The 26,277-nt window shown below is 37.2% G+C and overlaps 1 protein-coding gene and 1 long non-coding RNA gene across 2 annotated transcripts in view; one reads left to right on the plus strand and one right to left on the minus strand.

Moving 5' to 3' along the window:
• The window catches only part of fam184b (family with sequence similarity 184 member B), a 44,665-nt gene that overhangs the window by 15,180 nt on the left and 3,208 nt on the right, over positions 1-26,277 (minus strand). Inside the window, exons 2-7 of the mRNA XM_048197698.1 lie at positions 19,866-20,045; positions 19,064-19,738; positions 14,142-14,277; positions 13,077-13,228; positions 10,494-10,766; positions 9,063-9,158 (exon numbers count right to left, since the gene is read on the minus strand). Of these exons, the coding sequence (XP_048053655.1) occupies positions 9,063-9,158; positions 10,494-10,766; positions 13,077-13,228; positions 14,142-14,277; positions 19,064-19,738; positions 19,866-20,045 (1,512 nt within the window). The remainder of the gene's footprint in view (positions 1-9,062; positions 9,159-10,493; positions 10,767-13,076; positions 13,229-14,141; positions 14,278-19,063; positions 19,739-19,865; positions 20,046-26,277) is intronic.
• LOC125272673 lies at positions 212-17,202 on the plus strand. The gene is made up of 3 exons (XR_007185902.1): positions 212-1,767; positions 16,676-16,749; positions 16,840-17,202. It is a non-coding gene; the product is annotated as an uncharacterized LOC125272673 (long non-coding RNA).

Raw genomic sequence — 26,277 nt, forward strand, 5'->3', positions numbered from 1 at the left:
CACAAAACAGCAACAACAACAACAACAATAGCAGACTCTAGATGCTTGTGTTCGTGCTGCAGAAGCTACTGAGCCAAAATAAAGCGCTATTTCTAAGCTTTACTATAGTTTGTATACAGCACACAAGGTTTATGCGCATACTCCAAGTCTTATTCGCTGCTTTAAGTGCATCTCTGTGGCAGAATTACAGCGCCACATACTGGTTTGGCATGTATACTACATCATTTTGAGTAATTTCAGTGGTTTTGTGTGGACGCAGATATTTTTTGAGATCAGGAAAAAAAAAAAGATCGGTTAGGGTAAGCTCCGAGGAGGTGAGTTGGCTGTGTACAGAGCCTCATTTCGGGCTGATTAGATCTGAACTGAACTGAACCATCTGAACATGCTTCTCCCAAACTTTGTTTATAAAACATAATTTGTCGCTTGAATTCTGCAATCTCTCGAGATGCAGACATGCAAGAGGCTGACAATTAGCTGAACATATACTTTAATCAGTGACACTTAGCCTACATTTTAAAATCTTTATTTGAATATGTCAACATGATACCTTGTTCTACAATATTTATATGATTAAATCACTGACAGAGACCCATCCGCTATCAGCTAATCACCGTGGGCACAGTTAGTAAGCGTATTGACATCATCCATAGCAACAAGGTCAACCCCCCCCTTTCTCTTAGCTTAAGATTTCTCTCTGTTCCTTAGTACAAGTTGGTCTCAGCAGCTTTGTGAATACGTTTTCAGAGGAAACTCTTACTGCTAATTAGGAGAACTCTTAGTGGTAGGATAAAATGTTTTGTGAATACGGCCCCTGGTCTGAAGACAGCAATATGGTGAGAATAACACAGGTTTATTTTGCAGCATTGCCAAAATGGGACAGGCAGGTAAGCAAACTTTATATAGCAGAAGAGAATGAGAAAAGAATGATAATCAGAGTCTTTACTGTGTTACAGGTGGTGTTGGAGCTCATTGATTCGAGACAGGTGACAGTGGAGAGCACACACTTCTGTGGGAGATCCAAGGAGGTGAGGAAGAGGGATAGCTGGAGTAATGGAGACTCAATGAGCAGGTAGGAAATCGTAGGAGAATCACAAAAAGTCAGAGTTTAGGTAAGTAGTCCGTAGTCCTTGTCGTAGACCAAACAATGATGGAATGAGAAGTGCTCTTATAGTGCTCTAAATCAGTGTTTCCCAGTGTTTCTGTCGCTTTTGCATAGTTTGCGCTTGCTGTTTAATAATCATTTGAAACATAGCAAATTGGCAGCTCCAGTAGTAATGAAAAAAATTATCTTGAGCTCTGTCATGTAAAGTATGTATAAACCTTAATTAAACAATTTAATAATTAAGTAAAAATGAATTTATACCTGTATGATATTACGGTGTAACAACATTGGGAAGTGGATGGATGGATGATTCAGGCACATGCATCATCCTCTGGTCATTCGGTGCGCGGCGTGACTCTCACAGTGCATTATGGGTATTCTCTAGCCATTGAGTGTACATCGGTTGTACACTCGTTATTGCGGTGCATTTTGGGATTGAATGAGTGCACTCGGTAACATCCACTACGATTTCGGAAACCACTACAAATGGCTGTCCCCTCAAATTGTGCCCTATTTAAGGGTATAGGGGGCGATTTTGGACACAACCAAAGACATCCAAATTGTGCACTGTTGGTGTGCCTCCAGGAATAGAGGTTTGGAAACACTGATCCAGATGTGTGTGCTGACTAAGGACATGGGACTAAGGACTAATGCTCAGTACTCAGGTGATATAACGATAATGCTGCTCAAAATGGCATGTTCCTCACCAAATGAATAAGAAGGGTTTTTAGTCTAAATAAAGGGCTAGAAGGATTGTAAAATGATTCGATGTGATTGATCATTTAATTAAATTACTTATTTATACTTATTACTCATTTATTAATCAAATATAATGACTAATACAATGTCACCAACACCGTTTCAGATGCGTGCTAGTCAGAACTCCTGTAGCAATGCGCTAAAACATGACAACTAAACCCAATGAATTCACAACGATTTATTACAATAGTGTTCTCATTTTAATGTTATGACAGTCCCAATCATAGTTATTATTAGTCGTGCATTGCTGTTTGAGCTGCATGTGCTGAAGCGCTGAATGAACACCGGTAAACTGAAGCCCTTTGCTAGCGGGTTATTTAACTCTATAAAACACATCCTATATGAGATTAATCAGATACATACAAAATAAACATAATATTACAAATTATATCTGCACAAAATGACGCGAATGCATAAGTGAACTCGAAGTTACATGCTAGTCAGAATGTGTAACTCTGTGTGGTTGTGGTTGCGCTCTTCCTGGAGCAATGAGCTGAAACACGCAAATAAACCCAAATAATTCACAACATTTTATTACAATATTGTTCTCTTTATAATATTATGTAATATGACAGTCCCAATCATAGTTATTATTAGTCACGCATTGCTGTTTGAGCTGCATGTGCTGAAGCTGAAGATGATCACCGGTGCGTTTTATACCGTGTTAATTCTTAACCAAATGCATCCTATATGAGACAAATCAGATATATATAGGCTTACACAAAATAAACAACATTACAACTTACATTTGCACAAAAAAGGGTGCAAGTGCACACGCAAACTTATAGTCATGAAGTTATAACTCTAGCCTTTTAATGTAAAATGGTCTTAAACAAAATATTTCCGACGTGCTCGCTTCACTGTTCCTCATGTCTGCTTTACGTGTTTTGTGGTTCAGCAGCACGCATGCGCCTGACCTTGCTTAATCGACGATCGATAAGTTTTATCAATTAACATTATCAACAATTAATCGATCGCCGATTAAGCGTTAGCATCCATAATTTTTATATTAAATAAATGTTGTTCTTTTGAAATTTCTGTCTATCAAAGAATCCTGAAAACTTTTTAAAAATAGGTATCGGCAATTTACACTAAGTGCAAATAGCTATAGATGCTATTTACACTAAGTGAAAATAGCAATATATTCTATTTACACTAAGTGACAATAGCAGCATTTTCTTAGCGATATGCTATTTACACTAGGTGAGATATATTCTCCATGTTCTACATTTACTCCATGTAAAATGATCAGTTCTTTGCAATAAGAGTAAATAGTAATTAGATGCTATTTATACTTTATCTTGGCAGATACTATTTACAACTCGGTATTTTTGTACATTATGTAAAGTGTACAGTGTAAATTATTATATTTATTAAATTTATTAAATGGATTCTGCCTTGTTGGGAGAATAAAAACCCTCCCTACACCTTCCCCTAACCCTACCCAATAAACACTTTTAATATTATTAAACACTCGTTCGCAGTTTATTTCCACTTTATAAACATTATTTTCAATTTTATTAAAAAATGCAAGCTTGGCAAAAGGCAGATTCAAACCTGCGTCAATCGCGTTAAAAGCCAGGTCTGCGAGCCTTACTCACTACTGCTGTGCCACTTAAGACGTTGAATTCTGTGTGTCTTTTTTAAAACTTGAGTGGCCCAACCAGACATTGGTGGGCGGGGCTAGTGTAAATACCATTTGCCAACAAGGGCAGCTATTTGCACTTAGTGTAAATAGACACTCCATTAAAGATATTATGCAGCACAGCCATTTTCTGTGATAATAATAATAAAAAATTGAATACTAAATCAGAATATTAGAATGATTTCTGAAGGATCATGTGACACTGGAGACTGGAGTAATGGCTGTTGAAAATACAGCTTTGCCATCACAGGAATAATTACATTTTAAAATAAATTCAAATAGAAAACAGTTCATTTAAACTGTAAACATTTTACACAATATGACTATTTTAGTGTATTTTGAGCAAATACATTTTATAATTACATAAAAGATTTCTTCCAAACATAAAACATAAAAACAATTATTGAAACTTTTGAACGGTAGTGTACATCACTAGTGTGTATTACAGAGAAAAAAATCCTTCAAACTATTATACAGGAATTGCAGTAGTAGTGTCTGAATTCTATTAATGCCACTGTATGTACGTTATCTCTGTTGTTTAGTAAAAAAATGCAGGACAAGAACATATTTCACTGTACTTTGTAAAAACAAAGAAGCTTGATGGCCCGTTCATGGATCTTGTTGATAAATACCAACTACATTTTAAAAAGCTCATTAGGTGTCACAGGAAATTGAGTCATCTGTCTTTAGCAGTTCTCAGCTTGTGGGTCGTCCCACAGGATTGTGGACAGCAGGTCCAACAAAATAGAACCGCCAGTTAAACAAACAATGTTGAAGCAATTGAAACAGAAGGACATAAACTGTCAGCAGTTTTTTTTTAGATAGAAGAGTTGTATGGTTATTCTGTTTGAATCACAGCAATGAGAACTGTTTTCAAAACAATTGCTCATGAGGATATTTTATCATCACACTAATGTCAGCAATTCAGCAGTACTGTCACACTGTGTGTTCTTCATTCTCAAAGTTTTGCCAAAGTGACAGCATGGTGCACAGTGTGAATTAGATTACCTGCCTTTCAGTCCTGTTAATTTGCTCACAAAGTTACCATTTCGGAAATGGCTTTCAGGATTCATAAATCATTTTGCAGGTGCTATTTAATCTGCATTGGTACCACCCTTTATTTTGCAGTTGTTTGGTGGCACACCACAAATGACATATTCATTAAGGGAAAACTGGAAAACACACAATACCATCCTAAAGTATATTTTGTTGGTATAACTACTTCTAAGGATCAGTATTTGTGTATGCCCTTGGTATACCAATTTTTTTGTTGCTTGAGAAGCCCTTAATTAGGGTCCAAGCACCGAAGGTGCGTAGGCACCTATTGTAATCATTAGTGTTCTTCTTCTATAAAAATTAAAATTGCTAGAGTGCTTTCTGTGTGAACGCAAACACGACCCAGGATCAATTCCGGGAATGGGACCTAGTAACATTGCCAGGATCAGTCCCGGGACACGCCCTGTATGAACAAAAGGCATGACCAATGCAGTAAGGGGTGTGTCGTATTGATGGCACTGAAAACACATCCTGATACACAGCTCATATTGTTCGCCAGCTTAGTGGAACAATATGCGATGCGCTAGTTTATGATCGAATACATGAGCTTGGTTTTTGCAGATCATAAGCAAACTTAAGACTCTGCAGAGACATTATACGTCACATTCTTATGTCCCGTGTCTTTGCACACACAAATTCCAGAAAATCACTGGCAGTGTGAACGAACCAAAATCAAACGATCCTGGGAAAAATCCTGGGACACATTATCAGTGTATTTTCCGAAATCTCTGTGACAAAGTGGCTTATGGCAGCCCAGAGAACCATATGGTAAAAGTTGTGAAATTTGGCACACAATCTGAACTTTAGCCAAAGCAATTTTGGAGTCTCTCAATCAAACTCAACTCAATCCCTCTAACACCACCAATTGTTCAAAGATGCACTCATGTTTATGCTAATAACTTTCGAACCGTAAGGGTTAGAAGGGCTTCTTTTCCTGATTAATTGGCACAAGACGATTCAATTGCATCCTATGACATTTGTCCAATTTTCATGAAAACTGAACCAGATCATCTTCACACCATTTCAAAAAAAGCATATGGAATTCAAGTTGATTAGTCAAACCATTCCTAAATATTTCACAAACAAATTCTACAAAGAGCATACCAAAGTGAACTTGGTTATGACAACCATGACCTGAGGGTACCTGCACAGTTTCAGCACAGTGCACCCAGAGGAAGCTGGCCAATATAGGATGGCCACCCTCCCTGAACCACACACACACAAAATAATAATAATAACAATTATTATTATTATAAAATAAATTGATATTTATAATAAATTGATATTGATGTGATATTATAAAAATCATCTGTGCAAAATATGCTTTCCCTATAAATCTCCTCTATCTATGTGCATGTCTCAAGTTAACCTCTGGGGTGATGGAGAAATCACTGTTTAGCAGTTTAGCCCATTGCTGATTCACAATTTAAACATATTCAAGATATGACATAAAATGTAGCCAATCAGAATCCTCAATCCTAATCTGAAAAGGGTGATTATTTTATCGCACCTATAGCCAGGACTAGGGGCTGGATAAAGCAAATGAGCATCTCACTAATAAAGTTTTGACAGATGACAATTGTAATCAAGGTAAAGACACAAGCATATTTCATTATGGTCGAGTGTTTTATAACGGACTTGTGAAAGAAGCGTGTTTTGCAGGAGTTCAGGTCAGTGATATTTATGTACATGCACATCAGGCGCTCCAAGCACAGACAAGAACACTCATTCTGGCAGAGGAACTGTTCTCTGATGCTATCGACCTGCCTCCAGATCACTGAGTTTCCACACAGTTAAAATGGTTTTAATTTTCATGTGTATATTATTTTGATGTGTTTAGTAATTCTGAACAGATCCATATGATATATAAATATATATGCAGTAAGGTCAAGGCAGCTGGTATAGTTGTCTTTTGGTCCTGCTTGGTATCGCACCTTGACGTTGATAGATATTAGGGGTGTAACGATACGCTCAGGTCACGATACGATACGTATCTCGATACGGAGTTCACGATACGATACGTATCACGATATTTTGAACAAAATGAAACTGAAATTCAAACAAGATTTATTTAAAAAAACATTAACAAATTTCAATAATTGTCCTTGTTGTACACACAAGATCACATTTCAATTAAATAAATAAATATAAAATTTTAATAAAAACCTTCTGTATTCAAATTAACAGTTGAATAGGGCTGTCTGTCACTAAAAATTTTTTTTTAAATTTAACATGAACTTAGAATTATGAATAGGGGCCGTTCACATATCGCGTCTAAAAACGCGTGGAAGGCGCGGCCGCACCGCTTCTCCTTTTTTCCAAAGCGCTTGCGCTCCCGTGGCGTCGGTCGTTGCTATGCAACCTTGAACTGGGCTCTCCAAGAGGATCAGAGGAACAAGAGGATGTTTCTGCAAAGGATAAATGATTTCTAGCCCTTGCATTAGTTTTACTACGTGATATATTGATGGAGATAAGATATAAAAACCACCATGTACAGCTATGATCAGCTGTTCGGCTGAGCTTTTGATGTTTTGTTACGGAAAGGCCATAGCTGATCGGTTGATTCTTGTCACACGACCTGCGGTGCGCTTGCGGCATTCTGAGAAGTTGAGAATTGCATGCGCGTCGCGACCGCGTTGATCCCATTATGAGCGCGCCTGCCGCGCGGCTACATTTGAAAATAATAACTGACTTGCACGCGCAAAAGACGCAATATGTGAACGGCGCCACAGAACTTAAAGCAAAGCATCGCAAGCGTCTTTTGCTTTTCTGTGAGCACAGCTGTTGCTGTGCACTGCGGTGAAAGAAAGCCACGACTTTTCTCACGCGACCATGCAAGAGACTGACATGAGAAACGTTTAAACCTGCTTGCAAGATTCAATGTGTGCCCGAAACACTTACTGAACTAGAGAGCTGATTGAGACACACCATCTACGATAAATCGTTACACCCCTAATACTTATAGTAATTTAAAAATGTGGTAGCATTGGATCTGGACAGGAAGGATAACTCTGGGAGTTGGAAGGGGTGTGTCGCGATTCTGCCTTCTCAAATCGCGATACAGGTTCGTGGACCTGCGTATCGCGATTTCGATTTCATATCGCATATCGTTACAGCCCTAATAGATATATATATATATATATATATATATATATATATATATATACACAACAGTTCTGTCTGGTTCTCGAATCTGATTGGCTGATAGCCATGCGATATTTCAGTGATAACAGCACTCCTACTGCCTTTTCACCGTTTGTATCACTCCGCTTGAAGTGACCGTCATGGCGGCCGATCAAATCAACCGTAATTTTTACAAATACTACTTCTTGTACCACGAACTGTAATTTTATTGCTCATATATATATATATATATATATATATATATATATATATATATATATATATATATATAGAGAGAGAGAGAGAGAGAGAGAGAGAGAGAGAGAGAGAGTCAGGCTTTATGATACAGATTAGTTAGCTAGCTAGATTATGTTGAAAATGAAAATGATGCATAATAGCGGTGGGAAGAGGAATAGGGGACAAGAGGATGGTCAAACTATTTGGGAAAGTAACTAAAGGAAATTTCATAATATCCCATCTGTGAGGGCAAATGTTGGCTGTTCACCTGTCAGCCATCAGTATACTATAGTAATAGTGAGCCACTTTTTAAGGGATACACCACTGGTTAGTAGATCAGCTTTAGTAGATCAATGTAGTAGATAACTTTTTGTGTGTACTAGCAAATTTACAATTGTTTTATACACGCAAACTTAAGGACCATGTTTAAAGTATGTAAAATGTCACAGGATGTCTAGGAAGATGTGGTGACATAAAAGGCACAATGAAACGTTGATTTATTGAAACACTGTTTAAAAGACTCAGACACCCAAGCATTGTATTTTTCAGGGATTGTCCATTGTGGGATTTGAACCTACAACCTTTTGATAGCCAACTTAGATCATTAGCCTCTAGGATAAAACCTATACATTTCAGACATTTGACATGACAAATGGTTTTCTGATATATAGTAGGAACTATGTGGCTTACTGATACAGTGGGAACTTAAGGCTTGCTTCGCAGTGACACAGCACTGAAACAACACTCTCATTCCTAGCTATCACTTATTAATTATACTACTTCGTTATCATAACCCAGTTCCAAGCCTGCTGGCAGAGTAGATGAAGCATTAGATGAAGCCCTCTGCCTTGGGCACTACAAATGTTCTTTTTGTTTTCTCATTTATCATGGTCATATGGAGAGCTCTGGGCCTATTAGTCTGTTTCTGTGTATTTAAGCAGAAGGACTGAGCCTGTTCCCTTTGCCTGAGCCTCAAACCACTTTGAAAGAGCTTGATATGTATATAGCTCAAGTTATTTGTAGTGACCTGATTCATTAGTAGGTCAGCAATGTTATGCAAACATATCCAAGACCGTTTTGGTTTTTGAGAGGATAAGCAAAGGACAATTTTCCTGTGTCGTATTCTTAGTGATAACTTACCTCTGTGTTGGACAGCTGTAGTTGTTTATGTAGCTCTTCCCTCTCTGTCTCCAAACCCTTTCTCTCTTCTTCTCCAGTTTTCATCTGCTCCTCAGCCTGTATTCAAATCAACATAATAAAAACTATTACAATTTCAATATTAACAAAAAATATCAGATCATGCACCAGATCTTTTTTTAAAATACTGCTTTTATTAGTTACTTGTTCTGTAATGAAAGTGTCAGTGAGGATGGTAAGTCCACTCACCATGTTAGTCATTTACATTTATGCATTTGATAGATGCTTTAATCCAAATGACTTCCATTGCATTTAAGGTATACATTTTTCTGAGTTCAAGCAGTCCCTGGGAATTGAACCAATGAACTTGGTGTTGCAACATTCATGCACTACTGTATCAGCTACAGAAACACTTGTCCACTTATATGAAATTTATAGAAACCCTTTCTTTAACAACATAATTATAATATATACATAGTTATAATTAAATATTACATGACCATTTTCCACTTTCTCTAACTTTTAGAGTTCTCCCAAAATTAACATTTATTTCATGTCATTCTAAACCTCCTTTCTTTCTTCTGTGGAACACATATTGAGACACCCTGAGCCGAATGTTGCTCTTTTCCATACAATAAAAGCAAGTTTTAGCAAAAAAAAAAAAGTTGACTTTAGATATACTGCATGAGTTGTATGGACTTTTGACATTTTTATTGTGCTATTTTGTTCTTTTGGGAGCTTGAAAGCCCCTGGTTCTGGATTTTTTTTAATTTTTGAGTCAACTAAATATAAGCTGTTTTTAGTTTCTGTACCTGCTGACTCTTTATGCAACTGACTTGTTATGATATGATGGCTAATCTCTGTTCATAAGGGTGGGCCAAGTTTTTGAATGCTGAATATGCGTCATATGTTAATGTGGTTTTGATTTTGAAATGACCCATTTTTGCAGCTTAGTTTCTATAATTCGTCTGAATGGACTGGGTTTGGAGCTTTGCATTATAAATAATGCTGTATGTCTTTATACACAGCAACAAAGGAAATTCTTTTTATGTCCCCTGTAACCGTAAAGCCACACTAGTACAGATGAGTAAAAAGATAGATTAGTGTATGTTGGTTATATTCTCTTGAGACATTCTTAAAATCCTACAGTCATTCTTTTAATAACATTTTTTATTGGAAAAATTAACGTCAACACTTTGGCCGTTTAAACAAAAAAATTGGCATATATATTGCCCAAAAATATAAAATCAACATCAAATTGAGAATCAAATCAAGAGAGGAATCAAATCATAAAGTCAGTACTGATAGCCAGCACTATAAGAAACAGGGGCAAATGAGAAGGTATGAAATTATTTGCAAAGCTAATGCATCTGAATCAACATTTCTGTCATGAAAAGTTTCCATGATAACAGGAGCTGAAACCTGTTGTAGTACCTGCTGTGTCTTCTTCTTCTCTGCATCCAGCATCGCATGCGCATGCCGCAGCTCACTGGCATGTTTGCGTATCACTTCTTCCAGTGCTTTTCGAAGCTGTTCTTTCAGCCTTACTTTCTCTTCTTCCATCTTCTGCTGAACCTGCTTCTTCTCTTCTTCCAGCTCCTGTCTGTCATTCTTTCTTTCATTCTCCACCTCCTGCTGAAGGCGTCTGATCTCCTCAGTGTGTGCACGCTGCAGCTCCAGACGCATAGAGGATAGTGCATCTGCATGCTGAAACCCACACACAACTCTTAATGACATAAAACTGTAATCCTGTAGTTTCAAAAGAACACTACATCGTTCAGCTTCTGACGTGTCAGATTTGATGTTTTAAGATCTTCTAAGGGCTTGGTTGTTGTTATGTGCATACAAAGTAACGCTTTTAAAATAACATTTTAAAGTGTGTTTGATGGTGTGCCTGTGGAGTAGATTTAAAGTGTTTAAACTGTTCTTATATAATGTTTTAAATATAAGGTGGGGTTCGCTGTTTTATTTGAGTGGGTGGGGCCTGTAAGGTAGTGCAAACCTGAAGGGGACTACTCATTTAAGCTATTTATGAAAATGTTTGTGCAAATGTATGTGCTGGTTTTATCTGTCCTATTTATTGTACTTAATAAATTGTTTTAACTCTTGTTCTTAATAGTCACTTTATTTTTTGAATAGAAAGCATGAGGTAAGAGCTTACTGTATTAAAAATTATATTCTCCAATTAGAAAGAGTGGGAAAATGTGTGTATTTAAGGCAGCCTTCTTTAGTAGAAGGGATCGATAGCGGATGGATTGTTTTTTGAGCATGAGAAACAATAGGTTATTGTTAGCGCTGCTTGAGCGCAGAAAAACTCTGGCCTTAACTGTTGTAGATGGGAGTTGATGCTGTTTTTGTACCCGTACAGTGCTAGTTTTTAGACTTCTTAAAGAGTTAGTTCACCCAAAAATGAAATTTCTGTCATTAATTACTCACCCTCATGTCGCTCCACACCCGTAAGACCATCATTCATCTTCGGAACACAAATGAAGATATTTTTGATCCACACATAGGCAGCAACGTCACTGCACCATTTGACGTCCAGAAAGGTAGTTGAAAACATATGTTTAAAATAGTCAATGTGACTACAGTAGTTCAACCTTAATGTTATGAAGTGACAAGAATACTTTTTGTGTGCAAAAACAAAACAAAAATAACGACTTTAAACAAAAATAACCATTGTCACTTCATAACATTAAGGTTGAACCACTGTAGTCACATTGACTATTTTAACCATGTTTTCAACTACCTTTCTGAACGTCAAATGGTGCATTGCCGTTGCTGCCTATGTGGATCAAAAATATCTTCATTTGTGTTCCGAAGATGAACGATAGTGCAGGCTTCCTTGTTTATGTCCAAATGCCGGCTCATTATTGGCCAGATCCTGTGTCAGCATCACATGCATGCATCATGCTGCTCATGTGTTCAGCTTCGGCCAATAATGAGCCAGTGTTCGGACATAAACAAGGAAGCCTGCACTAAGTTCACTATGAATGACAATGGTTCAAATTGTTGAATAAAGTTATTTTTTGTGCACAATAAGTATTCTTATCACTTCATACCATTAAGGTTGAACCACTGTAGTCAAGCTGACTATTTTAACCATGTTTTTAACTACCTTCCTGAACATCAAAAAGGTGCAATGACGTTGCTGCCTATGTGTGGATCAGATACCCTCGGATTTCATCAAAAATATCTTAATTTGTGTTCCGAAGACCAATGAAGGTCTTACGTGTGTGGAACGACATGAGTGTGAGTAATTAATGACAGAATTTTCATTTTTGGGTGAACTAACCCTTTAACACTATTTTTTGCACATTCACTTTAATAAACATTGTATTGGATGCCAACACCTTGGCGTGATTCTAATTTTTTTTTTTTTTTCAGACATTGAATTGTAAATGTGTAATTTATTAGTTTCCTGACATAACATGAAAACAATTATTCACTCATGGGTCCAGAAACTTAATAGTGGTGATAAGTTCCTACTGGACAGTCTTGCTTAGTGTGACTTGATTACCGACAGATAACCAAAAGGCTCTAAAACGAATCTTAGCCTCCAACGAAGTTATGACAGTGTTGGTATTTTGAAAATATATACCTGTAAACTTGTTATGTGCTTTTATCTTTTTATTCATTTTTTATTTAGTATATTATATATATATATATATATATATATATATATATATATATATATGTATATGTATATGTTTTACTCATTTTAGTACTTCAACTTATTTCAGTTAGTTTCCAAGGCAATATTTCTAATTTTTGCTAAAGTTTTTCATCTAATATTTATATATTTCTTTCTATGACTGAAAATGATTTTTAATAGTTTTAGTTTACGTTAACAACATTGCTGACTCCAACCCCACTTCAGCCTCCAACTCAGAATCTCAAAGAAAAGTTTCCCCACTAATGATGACACTGGGTTCCATTCAAGTGCATTCTACTCTTAAATACAATCTTTCCAACATGACTTGAATGCACCATTAAAAGCGTGTGGGCATGGCTTGCCTGTTTGAGCATGCGGGCATGGTCATTAGATCGGCCACTGTTCTGAAGCTCCAGCTCTTTGTTTCTAATGTTGAGACGACTGAGTTGAGACCTCAGCTCTTCCACTTCAGCAGAGAACCTCACCTGAGATGAACTCTGACTCATTAACTCCTCTGCAGAAATGAGAAAGATAATGAATAGATCAAAGGAAGCAGAACAATCAGTGACCAAGCTTGTAATCACAACTGTCATATGACACAGACAATAATTTCAACAGAGATGTAAAAGTCAGCAATAGAACAATTAACATAAAACAGACTGTAAATTATGCTTATTGGCTGCAAACTATCAGCTTATTTACTACTGAAATGCAGTAGATGTATTTTATTATAATTAAGGCAGTTAATGATACATCATAAAATTAATTATATATAAAATAATGCATTAAACATTGTGCATTTAATCATTCCAAATAATCCCATGTTTAAATTCTGTAAAAAGGGATTTCCCTACCCTCAGAGCAATTCAAGCTTGAAGTACACAATTAGGCTTTTGCTTTGTTTCGTGAGATGCAGACAGACACAGCGCAATGGAACAGAATGCTTAGAACTAGAGACACATTTTTCAAATGTGAACTGTTTTGAACTTGACAGTGAAAACACGGCTGAAAAAAAGAGATGTGACGCAACAGGCATAGACGTCCATGACACGTCTACATAGACAAACAATTATATATAAAAAAAAAAAACTGTACGGACAAAACACTGAAAATGCTTCTTGTGTGAATGTCCACTAAGTCTACCTTGAACAGACTGACAAACTCAAATGCAAAATGAATGTCTGTGGACTGTAAGCTTCTGTTCAATGATATGGAAATAAAATAAACCTATAGATATACTGACTTATATACTGACTTTCTAAAGCAATTTTTATATGTCTATTTAATGACTTATTAGGCTATCTTTAAAATAACTTTATTTAGCAGCAGCAAATATTGATAAGTAACTCATTTGATTAATTATTCAGCATATATGATTAATTTGATCAATAACATGCCTATAACTGATCTGTTCTGTGCATGTGTACCTGACTTGCTCTGTAGTTCATTCTCTTGCAGTAATAAGCGTTCTTTGGCAACAGCTAACTCCTCCTCTGCTTTCTTTGCCACACCCTCAGCCTCAGCCACTCGGCGACGCCCATCCTCCAACTGCTCCTCCAGGTCCTGTAAGACAAATGAATAACTGAATAAGCATAACTAATACAATTGCTTATAATTAGATTTAGAGAATGGGTTAGGGGAAATCCCTGGCCCTAAGTATTAACTTTCAATGTATAACTTGTACTGTTTGTGATATGGACATGAATGATACTTCAAATCATGAGGCTCGTTGAGAAATATATATATTTTGTTGATCCCAGAACAACATTCCTGTCAGAAAATTGAGTCTTAACCCTATCCCTACCCCTCAACCTAACCCTACCCATGACTTATCCCTAAAATCTGAGGGAAATGATAAGTGAATAACACTGATGTAGAAGCACCTAACCCTGATTGTAAGCCTAAACTTGACATAAACATAAGCTGATTTGTGGTGAGCACCATTGTACTGTGGCTGCTGTCGCATCATCCAAGTGGATGTGATATAATTGTCAAGTGCTTTGGGTGTTCAGTAGTACATAGTAAAGTGCTATATAAATGCTTTATTCATTCATTCATTCATTCATAAACTGTAAACATTTCCCTCAAATCTGATTGGTTGCCTGGAATGTTGTTCCAGGATCAACAACGATGGTGATTCAGGAACATGTTGTACTTGGTAAAATCGTGTTCACCTAGCAACCATATAGCAATACTATATAGCAATTTGGCTTGCTTAGTTGGGGACACTTGATATTCAACAATGTTTTTGATCTGCCTGCATTTACACCATTGTATGCAAACAGAACTGAGGTGGACGATGACATCACTGTATTCTCTAGTGCTGATATTTAGATAAATTACCTAAATTAATAACTATTGATTTTTACAATGGAATGAATCAATACTGAATTTATTTAACCCTTTCAAGCATGAGTTTAAAATATTCTAACTGACCCCCTAGAGTGAGTTTTTTTAAGGCGACCATTATTTTAGAATGCTTGCCCTTATTGTATCCATGGCGACACGTCTTGCATGTCACGTACGCTGAACACAGCCTCAATAACACTGTATGACAGATGAATCGCTATTATTTTCTTTTTTCTTTTTTATTTAAAATAATCACAAACTTGCTTACCACGTCATCAACTATCTGATATTCCGATTCTCAAATATGTGTGAGTGTGTTTTGGTGTTTAAAAACATTTATAAATGATCTTTATCTTGATCTATATTGCGAGAAGGGCGCTCGCCATCTTAGTTTGCCCCGCAGTTCCCAGAGTCCTGTTAGTCGGATTTACAGCAGGTGAATTAATCAGTTTCTCCAGAAATATATGCAAGTAAGTGGCTGGTGAACTGGAAGAATAATAGAGTAAACTTTATAGTTAGGCCCATTATGTGTGTCTGATATGAATAAATGTTGGCAAATTATATTTGAATGGATTGTTATTGCTGCTACCACTGTTGTCTTACATCAGTGTGTATTTTATAAACTCTAAATGTATTGTTTTAATGGTGCTTATGCGTAGTTAAATGTCTGAAACCTTAAAAGATACATTATGTGGTTGAAAACACTGCATAGCTGTGATATATGACAAGAGCTAAGCGCATCTGTCTCGCAGCCAAAGCGCGATAGCACAGTTTGAATCTGGCAGTTATGTGACGTCGCTGAACGTTCTAAATCCCATATGTGGGACCATACGCCTAGGGGCACAGAAATAAAAATCCCATATGTGGGACAATACCGCTTAAAGGGTTAAGTTGGACAATGACACCATTTTCTTTAAGAGCTGCTGTGCAGCCAAAATTATTTGCCAGTTATCACTGTAAATGTACTGCTTTGACACAATCTGCATTGTAAAAAGCGCTATATAAATAAAGGTGACTTGACTTGACTTGAAAATACATTAAAAACTACTCTGAACACCTTAGGAACTGCACAGCAACAACCTGACAACCACCATAGCACCACTCACATCTTCTTAAGAAACTTAAAAATCTAGTCTGTTATCCTGCTGGATCCTTATATTAGATCATCCTATAGCAGAGATGAACAATTGAAACCGCATCATCTTTCAGGCCCATGAAGTCCAAGATGACTTTAATCAGTCAATTCTGACCACCCCATGAACACTTTGAGCCAACAACCCTTTGATTACATCACAGCAGCTGTTCCGAGTTTGCAGATCTGAGAGAGATCATCAGAGGTGCCTCTGATTAATTTTCAGTGAAGGATGTTGAGCCAAAGCAGAGAGGAGAGGGTGTTACTCATCTCACTCTGTCTGGCATTTTTAGGCACGTCTAATGCGCATTAGCCCCAGTGTATGCAAAAAGCTGCATCAGAGATGGCGGTGTCAATGTTGCATGCCAAGCAACTCTTACTTATTTAATCACATGGGTTTATCCTGTTCTAAATACAAAGTATAACGACTTACTTTTGTGTCCCACATTAAAAAGCCTATGTTATTTTTATTTTCTGCAGGTTCTGAGCAGACTTTGCTGTAGAAAAAACTGTCTGCAGATCTGTGGGGTATTGTCACAGACTGTTTAAGTCGGGTATGCCATCTGTTTCTTCACAGCTGTGTGTGTCTGAGTGACGGTAATTGTGGGTGTTTGTCTGATCCCTCTAATCTCTGTCTCAATTAGATTCGGAAGTGTCAGTCACAGCGGTAATTACTGCCCCCTTACAATGAGACGAACACCCCGCTGAAAGGTCAGTTACACATGGTCATTCAACTGAATTTATGTGAACTCGCTTGTAAAGCAATACTGGTTTGTGTGTACACAATGATTTTTTTCACTATGCATAAATAGAAAAATTTATATCCACCATATAAATATCCATGAATTACCAGGCCTGGAAGACACAATTTCCAGTTTTTGATCAGGCTTGGGTTTGAAATTTAAAAAGGTTTCAAAAACAAACCCGATTCCAAAAAAGTTGGGACACTGTACAAATTGTGAATAAAAACAGAATGCAATGATGTGGAAGTTTCAAATTTCAATATTTTATTCAGAATACAACATAGATGACATATCATATGTTTAAACTGAGAAAATGTATCATTTTAAGGGAAAAATAAGTTGATTTTAAATTTCATGGCATCAACACATCTCGAAAAAGTTGGGACAAGGCCATGTTTACCACTGTGTGGCATCCCCTCTTCTTTTTATAACAGTCTGCAAATGTCTGGGGACTGAGGAGACAAGTTGCTCAAGTTTAGGAATAGGAATGTTGTCCCATTCTTGTCTAATACAGGCTTCTAGTTGCTCAACTGTCTTAGGTCTTCTTTGTCGCATCTTCCTCTTTATGATTTGCCAAATGTTTTCTATGGGTGAAAGATCTATACTGCAGGCTGGACATTTCAGTACCCGGATCCTTCTTCTACATAGCCATGATGTTGTAATTGATGCAGTATGTGGTCTGGAATTGTCATGTTGGAAAATGCAAGGTCTTCCCTGAAAGAGACAACGTCTGGATGGGAGCATATGTTGTTCTAGAACTTGGATATACCTTTCAGCATTGATGGTGCCTTTCCAGATGTGTAAGCTGCCCATGCCACACGCACTCATGCAACCCCATACCATCAGAGATGCAGGCTTCTGAACTGAGCGCTGATAACAACTTGGGTTGTCCTTGTCCTCTTTAGTCCGGATGACATGGCGTCCCAGTTTTCCAAAAAGAACTTCAAATTTTGATCTGTCTGACCAACAGAACAGTTTTCCACTTTGCCACAGTCCATTTTAAATGAGCCTTTGCCAAGAGAAAACGCCTGCGCTTCTGGATCATGTTTAGATATGGCTTCTTTTTTGACCTATAGAGTTTTAGCCGGCAACGTCGAATGGCACGGTGGATTGTGTTCACCGACAATGTTTTCTGGAAGTATTCCTGAGCCCATGTTGTGATTTCCATTACAATAGCATTCCTGTATGTGATGCAGTGCCGTCTAAGGGCCCGAAGATCACGGGCATCCAGTATGGTTTTCTGGCCTTGACCCTTACGCACAGAGATTGTTCCAGATTCTCTGAATCTTTGGATGATATTATGCACTGTAGATGATGATAACTTCAAACTCTTTGCAATTTTTCTCTGAGAAACTCCTTTCTGATATTGCTCCACTATTTTTTGCCGCAGCATTGGGGGAATTGGTGATCCTCTGCCCATCTTGACTTCTGAGAGACACTGCCACTCTGAGAGGCTCTTTTTATACCCAATCATGTTGCCAATTGACCTAATAAGTTGCAAATTGGTCCTCCAGCTGTTCCTTATATGTACATTCTGGCCTCTTATTGCTACCTGTCCCAACTTTTTTGGAATGTGTAGCTCTCATGAAATCCAAAATGAGCCAATATTTGGCATGACATTTCAAAATGCCTCACTTTCAACATTTGATATGTTATCTATATTCTATTGTGAATAAAATATAAGTTTGATTTGTAAATTATTGCATTCCTTTTTTTATTCACAATTTGTATAGTGTCCCAACTTTTTTGGAATCAGGTTTGTATTATAATAATTTTTTATACATATATTTCATTTCATAAAATGTGAAAATGTCATTAGACAGTGTAACTCGACCGCCCTCATAAATTTAACAAACCTAAAATACTATTCTAACACAGCACACAGCTCCATCAGGCATGTGTTTTAAGTAAAAAACTAAATATATTAAAAACGCTAAAAAAAACTGCAACTAATGGTCATATATTAAAAACTAAAAAGAACTAAATTGGTTCAATTGATTTAAAATTGATTAAAATAATCAGTTTAATCAATATTAATAGGAGTTAGATTGTCTCAATTCATCTGGCACGTGTAGATGTGGCAAAAAGTGAATTTTGGACCCTGTGTTTGGGTGTTCATGTGTACCTCTACTCTCTCCTGAAGTTTGCTGCAGTGTCTGTTGCTCTCATTCAACCTCTGTTCTCGAACCTCCAAGTCTGTCTCTGCTTTTCTCAGCCTCTGCTGAAGTGTTGCATTCTGGGATTTGCGGTTTTCTTGCTCTCTCTGGTGCCACTGGTTGATGTGTTCATTAAGGCTCTGTTGTAGTGTCTTCTTGGCAGCCTCCTGCTCCTCCCTCCTCTCTTCTTCCATGTCCTTCACTCTCTTCTTCCACTCCTCCACATCTCTCTTCCATTCCTTCTCTGCTTTCTCCTTCTCCTCCCTCAGAGCCTGTAGCTCCTTTCTCACTGTTTTCAACCTTTCTTCAAACTCATCCTCTACTCTTTTTCTCTCCCGTGACTCTCTATTCCTCTCTTCTGTCTCTCTATTTCTCTCCTCGATCTCCCTCTTCCTCTCCTCCTCTACTCTATGCATCTTCTCCTCCTCCTCTCTCTTTCTCTCTTCATCTCTGGCTCTGCGTAGCTCTTGGCACTCGTTTTCTAAGCGCTTGTTTTCTTCTTGTGTTTGTTGCAGTAATTTGTGTTGGTTGTCTCTATCTGTCTGCAGATTCTGGTAGTCTCTGCGCAGATCTGATGTCTCTTGGGTTAGCACAGCTATGCGCTCCACATACTCTATTTCAGCCCTCTGTCCACGTTCCTCCACCTGAAATGGATACACACGTCCACACATCCTAAGTTAATGAAGTGATTCTCTCCATGTTGTATTTAATATACTTATTACGAATCCATATACAGAAGATATGTGTATTTTTGACCACTTATGTTTTTACCTCCTCTACGGTGGCCTGCAGCTCTAGAAGGCGTGTCCTCAGGATAGATGCTGACTCCTCCTCTTCCTCATCCTGACCTGCGGTTGGCTGGAGGCTACCCTGTGTCTCCGTGGCAACACGGCGTAACGATTGCAGAGTTGCCTCTTGCTCCTCATTCTTAGTGTTTAAAGAATATATGACCTACACAAAAAACACACACCCATAAATATTATTAAGACACAGTTATAATTGCAGGACAACACAGAAAAAAATGATCCACACTGTGGTTGCTGATTCCACGTATACAGCACTAAGTTAACAGTCTTGTTCTCGCTGATGAAATCTTCCACCTCTCTGATCCAATCAGTTGTACACCCACAGTCTGCAGCTACTGAGCTGCAGTTTATCTACATGTATGTATGTCTGTTTATGCCATGCAGATGTCTGTTCTAACCTTCTATGAGTGCTTGCAATTGGTTGTGCACAGCTGTTCGAATATTTTTGGCACTTTGACATTGGAGTCCCATGGCCTTTTGCCAAGCATTAAAGGCACTAATCCCAAGTTTTTGTTGTGAGAATGTCTAAATATGTTAGATAAACTATTATCATAATATAAAATTAAAACAACATGGTAAGTGACCAGTTTTAAACACACAAAATCTCTGCATCACTCCCTTAAACTGAGGATTTTAAGAGCACTTCAGAGGTCTTGACTTTATCCAACAATGTCATGATTTTGACACAATCTGTTGAACTGATTTTTAATCAATTGTAGTAACAAAACTATAATTCTCACTACCACTCAGTGTCTCAAAATCCCATATTTTGTGCACAACCTCATGATTTTTTCTTGATTACAAAAAAATAAACACTTTAAGTTGTGACACCCAAGAAGAAGCATAATTTGAACCCTTTCTACACTATGGTGGGTAGACAAGTATACAATTCATTTACATTTGCTATATTTTTACAAATACAGTGTGATGACTGCATTCTTGAATCTAAAATGATCAATCCGTTATTATAAGAAAAAAAATATAAATATTTTTTTCTCTCATTTATGGAAAATTTTATCAATTACTGAAAACTGACATTTGGTCCCAAACCAGCTACTGAGTGGTAATTTCATTTAGGACAAATTGGTAACCCGGTTACCCATTCTGCATAGTTTTACTTTTATTTAAATTTAACTTTATTTAATGATAACTGTTGAAATACAAAATACAAAAAGTAAACAAAATTTATTCTGAATGACATTATTTTTGTAACATGGTTAAAAACGCCTCTTATAAAATAAACAGAAAAAAGATATTTAGTTAAATTTTTTTGAGGGTTAATCACCTCCTTGCACTATTTGACAAAAAAAAAAAAAAAGTATTTTGTACCCCATTTGTGGAAAGTGGCATTTCATAACAGAGTGTGGTTTGTGCGGGGCATTTGTATATTTGAGTTTGAATGTGTAGGCATATGAGAGAGGGCTAATATTATGTGTCACTTTGGCTCTTCATCAATGTGTCCTACCCACAAGTCCCCATGCCTGGGGTGTCATCAGATTCCCAACGTCTCACTCATCCCTCCAGCAGGTCGTGTGTTACCATGACGCCTAACTGTCTGTAGTTAATCGCCACTGCAGCAGAGCTGGACATTCCGCATGATAAACTGCCAGGAAGTCACTCTCTCCTTCTCTTTACTCAGCCGTCTCTCTCTCAACCTCTTTTCCTGCCCCCCACAGTGTTTCTGTAAGCCAACCACATTCTCTCTTTCTCTCTGTCTGTCTGTCCCCTGACTCCACTTTATAACTTTCACCCTCTGTCTATTTCCTCCCTCTCTTTCTCTCTCAGTCCTTGAACATGAACTCTCATGTTTTATGATGCACAGAATAAAAGGGAAAGTAATGTCATAAATATGTACGACTGAAATGTCTGCTAGCTTTAAATAGAGTGACAGCACTCATACCTTAACTTGCAGACTGGAACGGACTAGGGAATATTAGGATAAAGAGCAGATTGAAGGAAGTGAGTGAATGGTTTTGTGTACATAAATGTACTCTATATATTTGTCCTTGTTTTCATTCTCTGCAAATATGGCACTTTGCCTGACTAAGGTCCATACTAATGAAACCTGATACACACAGTCTTATTTTCCTTCTCCCTCATTAAAAGACACAAATGACAGGAGTGTCTGTTTCTCTATCCATTTGTCCACATTTCAAAAACTGTGTAACAGCAATTTCTGGCACAGCTAGTGAAATTATTGCGTCTGTGTATGTGTGTGTGAGTGTAAAAGCTATAACTATAAAGATAACTATATTAGTGTCCATATGTTTTGTTTATTATACGTGTGTGCTGCAGTTATGTCATCTGCTGTTTTAAATGCTCAAGCTCTTTAATGACAAGTGGATTCTGATTGACTATCAATGTTTTTATCGATCATCAGCCAGAAACTATCCCTGCATTTCATTCGGAAGGGCTCATCCCTATGCCCTAATCCCTTCAAAGGGTTTACCCTCCGGAGTGAGAGCTTCGAAGGGATGAAGGGTGTAGGGGTCAAAAAAACTATTTGTTTGGAACGCACTTCTACGTCATCTTAACGAGACAATCAAAGAGGAGTAGACTGTGCAAGCTGTGCCCTTTGTTTAACGTTAGTTTATTTATTTATTTATTTTAGGTTTATCGCATGTAGGCTATATTGTATCTATGTAACATTTGAATGGACTGATAAAGGGAGCTGTAAAGTATTTTTGTACATTGTACAAGTACATTGTCGTTTTGACCATAATAATGTACCAAATCTAACCCGTATAAATATTACAGTAGTACAGAAAAATATTATACATATATTTAGAAGTAAAATCGAACTCTGAGCCTCATGTACCCATTCTGTGACGTCAAACAACTTCCCTGTTCCCTGTTCCCTGTCATGGGGGCCCGAAGTGTCCAAATCCTTCATTCCGAAGGGCCCTTTGAAATGGCAAGTTTTGAGCACGACCCTTCAACATGGCGCCATGATTATTTTCACTCCGAAGTGCCCTTCAGAGGGTGATATATCCCGTTTGGAACACACCGAAAATATGTTATCATTAAATCTGTGGTGTGGATTTCCCTATTCTCATATAATTATTTTTATAGGCTAGGTATCATCATTTAACGACCCTTAATGCTACTGAAAAGTCAATTAAACATGGCTGTGTAGCTAATATGAGTAACCAGGTTTTCTCTGTCTAAGGTTTTCAGCTATCTTTGTTTGATTTTAAGTCTGAGTTGCCTCGCCTAGCCAGAGTTTTGTCATAATCTGGCCAAGAACTCCCCAAGTGACCAACCACAGTTTTTTTAGTTTGGTGTATTTGATACAAATAATAAGCCATCATAATAACAGACAAAACTGTGCACAAAAAATAAATAAATAAGTTGCAACAATTGGTGAATGGTTGTACAGGAAACGCTAAAAGAAATTGCAGAAATGTATAGAGGTGTTACGATTACAGTTTCAATTCATCCAAAAGTACGATTTTTTTTTTTTCAGACAGAAAGCTTAAATATGTTTGCTTGCTTATGTGCCTCCAACAAAACATCACAAACATTTTACAAATTCAGTGATTAGTTATTCCTCACAAAATGTTCATAATATCATCCTGATACTTTTAAAAACAATATTTCATTTCCTGGAAGAATTATAAAATGACTACACTGCGTTTCAGTACAATAAACATTCAGATTTTAGTTTTTCTAAGAAAATGTTTGTTTGTTTATTTATCCGTGTCTTTTTAGATAACTGGTATCAATCTCAGACAAAATAATTTGCCAGATCTATGGAAACCCTACTTAGAGGTTGTTCCACATTATTAAGCAAGTCACAGTTCTCATGCAATATGGGGAGGAAGAAAGATCTTTCTGAAGATGAAAAGCATGAAATGGTGCAATGTTGTGCAAAAGGCATGAAAACAACTAATATTGTGTGAAACTGAATGGAGATCGAATTATCATAAGATTTTTGAGTGATTTAGAGCATAGCAGAAAATGGTCAGATAAAGGTTTATTAATGAAAGTTCCTATCAAAAAAATGTATTGTATTAAAAGGGCAGCTATAAAAAAGCCAGTGTTGAGCGGCAAACAGGTATTTGAAGCTGCTGAAAATGGCCAGTTATGAACTCCACATATCTTGCAAAAGTCATTTTAATACCCTCCATCTCACCCAGTATTCCAGCCCAAATCATCACCCACCAGCTCCTTGCTGACGTCGCAGTTTTGTTGGAACGTGGTGGCCATTCACCAACCATCCAGAAATCCATCCATTTAGACCATCCATTGTAGTACGGCATTAGTCAGTGAATAAAACTATTTAAAAATGAGTCTTCATGTATTTCTGAACCCACTGCAAATGTTTCTTTTTGTGAGCTTTGGTTTGGAGTGGCTGAAATGCATCTTTACGCACAACTGCCAGCCTGCATGGAGAGCTTCTTGAGACTCCAGAGGCACCAGCAGCTTCAAATACCTGTTTGCTGCTCAACACTGGCTTTTTTATAGCTGCCCTTTTAATACAATTAATTTTTTTGACAGAAACTTTCCTCAATAAACCTTTATCTGACCGAGTTCTGCTGTGCTCTAAATCACGCACAAATCTTATGATAATTCGATAATCTCCATTCAGTTTCACACAATATTAGTTGTTTTCATGCCTTTTGCACAACATTGCACCATTTCATGCTTTTCATCTTCAGAAAGATCTTTCTTCCTCCCCATATTGCATGAGAACTGTGACTTGCTTAATAATGTGGAACAACCTCTAAGTAGGGTTTCCATAGATCTGGCTAATTATTTTGTCTGAGATTGATACCAGTTTTCTAAAAAGACATGGATAAATAAACGAACAAACATTTTCTTAGAAAAACTAAAATCTGAATGTTTATTGTACTGAAATCTTACTGATTTGTCTCTTGCATAATAATTTGGAACGCAGTGTAAATGTTAGCTTAGAGTCATTCAAAGCAAACAATGCTTTCACAAAAGCATCGTTAGCCAACTAAAGTCGCAAATTCCAGTGTTTCCAAAATTGTTAAATGATTCTTGGTTTCCCAAAACCACAGTTCCAAACCAACACATATAGCAATGCAAACTTTTGTAGTTGGAGCTACAGCTTTCGACCTGTTAGAAGCATAATTTCTTGTTAGTATGACACATGAACTTAAATTGATCATGCTCTTGAGCAAAATAAGCAATCTAACATGCATTACATTCTAAATTTTTCAATTCATTTAAATATACTTTTCAATCTATATGTTTTAACCCACAAACAATTAGCAGCATTTTGAAGAGTGCATATATGCATAAATGCGCAAGAGAATGCCACGATTAATCAAACATCAAATAAGGCAAAATGACAGGGAACATGTTCGTTACAGCAGCGCCTCGAAGAAATTCTGTGGAGAAAGAACAGCTTTCTGTTGTTCATCCAAAAGAACTGTAATAATCTCACATTAATTGCAATCCCGATTCGATTAATTAGCAGAAGTTATTACTCCACCACCTGCATGTGATGTCATTAATGACAGTCCCATATTGTTAAACCAACATGGCTGAAATAATGGAGGTGTGACCATGTTGCTACTGTTTTGGGAAACAGTCATGCTAGTTAATTTCTCCAACAATATGGTGGTTAAGCAGCAATTTGTGTCATTGTATAGGAAACACATCCCAATTGGAGCTTAAAGTTTTCATAAGTGATTTAGCATTTTGTGTCCTGGCACCCATGACATTTCTATCGTGCTCTTATATCCATATATCAGATCTATGTAGATCAAATCTCCTACACTCCTGATCAGTAAAAATAGTGTGCCATCGTGTGTAGCATTAGTAAGCGTCACAAAGCTGAGCTGAATGTAGAGAGGGTATGACTCAAACATCTGTTCTTATAGACACACACACACAAAGCTAAAGATAACTAGTAGGAGTATGTTTACATGATGATAGAAAGCAGGATTCCACACAGCTGTGACATTCAAGCTCACAGGCATACTCTCACATACACACGCCTGCATGCATACACACACACGCACAACATGGAAGGTTTGAATTTCGAGCCCTGGCCTATTTTGTTCAGTAACAGTGATGCCATTTCAATGTTTCTAACCTCAATGGACCTTAGTCACGGCAGACGCCATTTTTTAATTTGACAAGAATGACAAGTCCGTTTAATAGCTTGCATTGTTGCGTACCTGGGTATCAAACATTACAAAAACTATTTTCCCAAATCAATTCCAGAGGAAAACAGCCAATAGAAACTGCTTATGTCCCTCACAGCCTTGTTTTCATTCTTAGTAAATATGGCATCTTTCCTGACTAAGGTTCATACTAATAAAACCTGATACACACTTTCTCACTTTCCTTCTCCCACCTCAACAGACCCAAATGACTGTGTATGCATTATCCATTAATAG

The sequence above is a fragment of the Megalobrama amblycephala genome, linkage group LG7, assembly GCF_018812025.1.
Source record: "Megalobrama amblycephala isolate DHTTF-2021 linkage group LG7, ASM1881202v1, whole genome shotgun sequence".
Lineage (NCBI taxonomy): Eukaryota > Metazoa > Chordata > Actinopteri > Cypriniformes > Xenocyprididae > Megalobrama > Megalobrama amblycephala.